Here is a 6000-nt window from a genome sequence, read left to right as displayed (position 1 = left end):
ATTTTAAAGAATGTAATTCAATTTGTAGTGATCACATTATAAATAAAATATTTGAAATTATTGTACTGTACTTTGTAGATTATAGGAAAACTAGTTTAAACCCTTTATCTTTTGAAATCATTATTTTAGAAGTTTGAGTAAAAAACAAAAAAAAATAGCAGTTTGAAAAATTTTAAATCATCTGTATCATAAATTGAAAACACCACTAGCAATATGCCAATACTGTGCAATTTTTGGCAGCAGCACTGGAGGCAAATTTAAAAATTTCTGTTATGATAAAGATCCTGTTGGGTCACTATTGAAGTTTCTCTTGTCAGAGTGTTTCATATTTTGGCTTTGTCTAGTAAAGTGAGCTAGCTTTGTGTATTCTTTGTTAATTGTTGTTTCTTTGTATAGATTTTTAATTCTAGAGAGATTCATTTTCTTTTTTCTTTTTACAATAACTTACTCACTGACCCCCGACTAACTTTTAGAAAGGCAAAGAAAGGATACAAAGAGCTAAATCTTTGGCAGAAGTGCAAACTGATTCACTTTTTGAAAAGTCATAGTGAGAGGTGAACAGCTGAAGAGTTGAATTAGTAAGACAACCATTCACATCAAAAAGAGGAAATGCAAGTGTCCGGATAGGTTTTCAAATTTTTATTATTTTTTTACATTATTTTTACAAAAAAAATTTACATTGATTAACATCTGCTTTGTGTGAAATTTGAGAGGAAGGTGTTATTTTTAAGGTCAGGGTAAATCAATGTTTCTCAACCTCTAACAAATCGTCATTCCCTTCAACATAGTATCACCCCTTCAATAAAACCGTTATGTAGTATAGCCCCCTTCACTACAAAATTCTGATGCCGAGGGACAAGGCTAACGTCAAATTCATACTGCATTGAATAGACTAGTGACTAGTATAATGCTATTTGTTTAATTATTGTACAATATAACAAATAAAATATCTAATTATTCTTAATATAATGTTTTACTATATCGTCCAGAAAATTGTTTTTCACCCCCAAAATATAAATTGTTGCTAATCGCCCCCTGAACATGGAAAAATGCCCACATGGGGGGGCGATATCGCCTCTGTTGAGAAAAACTGGGGTAAATGGTCATTGTAGTCCATGCTGACTAACTACTACTACTGTTAATGTCAATTAGTCATTAATTGTTTTATTGTCTTGTAAAGGAAAATGCTCTTCCTGATTTTAAGTCAGTCAAATTACAATGTTATTATTTCATTATACTTGGAAGAATGTTTTCTTTAATGTTTAATTAATGACTAGTTTTGTTAGATCTGATTAATTTTTTTATTTAAGTCGAATTTAACTGGCATGCCAGTAACCCCAGGGTTTCTGGCATGCTGGTCTTCACAATTTTATGCAACATGCTCATCATTCTATGAAAATATGGTAATTCTTCAAAAAAGTATCAGAATCAAAAATTTCATTATCAGGTATATTACTTAACATGTTTAAGGACTCAAATGATGATCCATATAAATTCACATTCAAATAAAATTTTCTAGGATAATATGAAAACCAGTCAATGTCACCAGAAGAAAAAGAAATGCCTTTTGTTTTCTGAATTTTTCTCTGACAATAGACCAGTGTTTTAGAATTTCTACAGTTAATAAAATGTCTATTCATATTCTGATGATAACCATTTTTCTTTTTATGATAAAGATATTTATACAAAGAGAGTTGTTTTCTATACATAAAATAAGCAATTTTATCACTTTTTTTCATCATGATATTAAATAACTGCTTCAATTTCCTTTTCATAAATGAAGACAAACATCCAAAACCAGCAGAAATGAACTCAAAATAGCACTTTTACTAACATTTTTATCTGTTTGTAACAGACATCTTCAGGTAAAATGCATTAAAATTAAATCAAATAAGTATTCAGTTTTAATTTGTTCAATTAGTTCTGTGTTATATGTATTTTACCTGAAAATATCTATCATGAATAGATGAAAATGTTAGTAAAAGTACTATTTTGAGTTAATTCGTGCTGATTTCGGGTGTTTATCTTCATTTAGTGAAGTATTCCAGTTTTGATGCATAACAAACTAAAACACAGTTGCTTTGGTAAATAGTAATGATGTTATATAATAAAACACAAAATATGAAATTAAGAAAAAAGTGAAGAGTTGGAAGAATAGTATTCTTAGATGTTCTTGGATGAATTCAGAATACTGATGTTTATTAAAATGTATATTTATTTATTTTCTCAAAGATTTCCAAGCTAACATCTGGATAGTTCGTTACATCAAATTTGGCACAGTGACATCTTCACTATACTAATTGGATAAGGTAATAATATAATTTTTCATCAAGTGTACTAAAATTTGGGTGATTATTTATTTATTTGTTCATATACATATGCAATATTAATGTGATAGTAATTTCTCTCCAATTATATATCGCAATTATTGTTAATGGCATAAGTAATATATTTTTATTGAAATTTTCAAACAATACAAACTATTCTATTTATAAAAATATAGAGCTTATGTATTTTTAATGCTAAAAATTTATTACATTTTTATATATTACCCTTACCTGTATAAAAAAATGTTATGCTTAGTAATATCATATCTACGGTTTTAAAAAGTCGAAAGGCTCTCACTGAAAATAAATATTTATAATATAATAAACTTTAATATAAAAATTTCTACATTTAACATATGAATTTATTTACTCAAAACATTAGTGTTTCTGGCCTTCACATTGTTTTTATCCTAGCACTTTTTGTTTCCTATAACCCATCTTCAAGGCCTTATAAAAAGATCACTATAGTCTATTTATCGTAAGCTGGCACCTACTGTAAACAAATTAAGAAACATCCCACTTTGTTTATTGGTTTAAACCTATGCCCATCAATTAGAAACCGGGTTGCATCTCATTTGTCTGCAGAAAATAGTTCCTTGTTATTTATGAAATCATTAATGAAATACTGGCCACTTAGCAATACTTATTGTAGTTATTTCATATTTGTTAAATTAATATTTTTAATGATTATTTGTACATTCTGAATCATTAAAAATAAACTTTTTCCGATCATGTGCATTAGAAATCTGCTTAGAAATCAACGATTCTAGAACAGAAAACTAGAAATCCCACAGACACTGGTTTGAAGAAGGATATACTCTTTCAGTTCTTTAGCAATATTCTAAACAAAAGGAATGCAACTCCAGATAATTCTATTCAGAAAGGTTTAATAAACAGTTTTAAAGCTAAACATACACTCATTGCCTTAAAAATTAGCACACTTAGGAGGAATTGTCAGAATCAAACAAAATTGTACGTGTTAGTGTAATAGTGATATAAGTAAGTGACTACAAAATGAAAGCAAAAGGATCATTTATGCAAGAGAAACTACAAATAAAAGGTTTTGTTCTAGTACCCTGTTGGGCCACCTCTAGCGTGAATACACAATGTGATATGGGTGGGCATGGAAGCATACAATTGCTGTATGGTGTACTGTGGCATCTCAGTCCACAGTTGCTGCAGGTGCTCTTCTAGTTCAGTCAAACTCCTAGACTGTCCAACTTTGCATCCCAGTGATCCCAGACATGTTTGATTGATGACAAATCGGGGGACCAGGTGGTCCAGGAAAGTGTGACAATGTGGTAGAGGCAGTCCCGTGACACCATTTCTATGTGTAGTCAAGCATTGTCCTGTTGGAATATGGCTCTTGGAAACCCTACCATAAGAAGCAACACGTGACTTCAGAATGTCACTAATATACTGCTGGGCTGTCATGGTTCCTTTGATCACTATTAGATGTGACCAATTGTCATATGTAATGACACTCCAGACCGCCACACAGCTGTGCAGCAGTGTGCCACTCCAAAGCATAGGCATGACTGAGTTGTTCACCATGGGGCCTGCAGACATAAATATGGCTGTCATCAGTGCTGAAGACAACCTGATTTCATTCCATTCTGGTCTAATCCCGTTGAGAGTGACACCACTCCAAATAGAGGCAACGATGTGTGGCCATCAATAGAAGCACATGTAATGGCTGCCGCAATACCAAATGTTATCCTCACTCAGGTATCTCAAAATGGTACAGACAGACATTGGGGCATGCAATGATGGTACCACCTGTGTCTGTATGGCAGACAATGACATGGTCAGTTGCATGCGTGCTTGACAGAGGACCAGGCAATCCTCTTGGTGTACTGGGAGCATCCCAAGTCTTGGTACCTGTGTGAAAGCTCTCTGGTCCCAACTCCTCCTCACAGTGTTGTCAGAACAGTCTAGGTCAGTGGTATTCAATCTATGGGTCGCCACCACAAATGGGGTTGTGGAAAATACCTTGGTGTCGCACTGTTAAAATGTTTGAATACCATTGGTCTAGGTGATGGGCTATTTGGAGAGATGACCATCCAGTTTCTCTCAACCCAATGATCCTTCCCCTCTCAAACTCTATTAGTTGTTCACATGGTCTTCGATTGCAACATAAAAGCATCTCTAGTGATACACTGACCCTCTGCAACAGGTAAACTACAGACGGGTGCCTTTGCATTCTTTTTTTATAGGCCAAGGGGGACACACTTTAATGCACTCTGCTGGTATTATGCAAAAAATCATCATGCTATAACTCTAAACATTTCCTTATCTGCGTGCCAAGTTTCACAGAGATACATCAACTCCTTGGTGCATTAATTTTTATAGCAATGAGTATATTTATCCCTTTAACAGACAGAATTTGAAGTAAAGTAACAAAACATTCTCAAAACAAAACTTTAAAAATTTTTTTCATAGTAATTTGTTGTTTGAAAAAATATACCAATTTAGTAACATTCCAAACAGAAAAAAATAAAAAAGAATTGGATGTTACTCCTGGAAAAAGTGTATCACACAGTCTTTGATTCAGAATACCCTAATATAGCAAATAATTTTACATATAATTCATCAGATAAAATATTACAGAACAAACTAAAGTTAAAGAAAGAGTATTTATCTTTCCAGATGGATAACATTACTGAAGGACTATATATGTTAGTGCGTATAAAATCAGATAAACAAGTCTTTTGGGAGTGTTTTATATTGGTATGATGTTGAAGTACAAGATGCATTAGGAGAGAGAGAGTTTGGCATGGTGAATCTAAAATGCATTGACAATAATAAACTTGAATTTAAGATTGTAGAAAATGACACCTTTACTATTTCTTTGGATGATATTATTTTCTTATTGCCAGATCTAATTTTTGATTCATTAGGCTATAAAAAAGTGTAAACTTATAAATTCAAGCAATCAATAGTGGTTTCTGAGCATAATAAATTGACTTTTAATAATAAATTGACTTTTAAGTGCACTCAAGTGCACTTAAAAGTCAATTTATTCAATGCAAAAATTTTAATACAAAACTGGTTAAACATACTTGATGTGAAACCGTATTGATAACTTCTAATTACCGAATATTTGTTTTGGCAATGTAATTTCACTGATATCAAATTCAACCCACTCCAAGTATAATTTGATAGGATCTGATTGGATGTTTTTATAAAAATTATTAACTAAAAAGATGTTCTCTAAAATGTCAACAAGAGGAAATGCCAGTTTTCTATTAAGCTTTGCCATTAAGCCAAAACTCATAAAAACCAAAAACTCTATCAATATAACCCCACTTTATATATAATTAATTATAGAATAAATACTATTTATTAGTTTTAGTTGTAAACTCATTAAATATATAAAAAGTGATGCAAAAATTAGGTTACCTAATGCTCTTATTGGTCCTTCATTGTCTGAGGAATCACTGGAATTAAATGTATAATTAAATCAAGATGGAATGAAATTTATTAAATAATTATAAATTTACATCTCAACAACTTACATTATTTTATAAAGCTATATGATTATTTTTAATGCTTTTGAAGTTAAAAAAGTAATACAATGTTGTTCTAAAAGACTACTTTAACAAACCAGTATTATTTTATTAATAATAATAATAAAATCATATAAATAATTCAAACTGGATCAAGCAACAAT

At 31.2% G+C, this 6000-nt stretch overlaps 1 protein-coding gene across 2 annotated transcripts in view; it reads right to left on the bottom strand.

Moving 5' to 3' along the window:
* Window positions 1-6000, bottom strand: part of LOC111632598 (UNC93-like protein MFSD11) — a 73034-nt gene that overhangs the window by 28149 nt on the left and 38885 nt on the right. The window contains exons 7-8 of one of the 2 annotated variants that reach the window (XM_023377076.1): window positions 5730-5767; window positions 2559-2624 (exon numbers count right to left, since the gene is read on the bottom strand). In XM_023377076.1, coding sequence (XP_023232844.1) covers window positions 2559-2624; window positions 5730-5767 — 104 coding nt within the window. The remainder of the gene's footprint in view (window positions 1-2558; window positions 2625-5729; window positions 5768-6000) is intronic. The other variant, XM_023377075.1, reaches the window with a different exon arrangement.

The sequence above is a fragment of the Centruroides sculpturatus genome, unplaced genomic scaffold (genome assembly GCF_000671375.1).
Source record: "Centruroides sculpturatus isolate CEXI.00-Female unplaced genomic scaffold, Cexi_2.0 scaffold743, whole genome shotgun sequence".
NCBI classification, from domain to species: domain Eukaryota; kingdom Metazoa; phylum Arthropoda; class Arachnida; order Scorpiones; family Buthidae; genus Centruroides; species Centruroides sculpturatus.
This window is presented reverse-complemented; position numbering and strand designations above follow the sequence as displayed.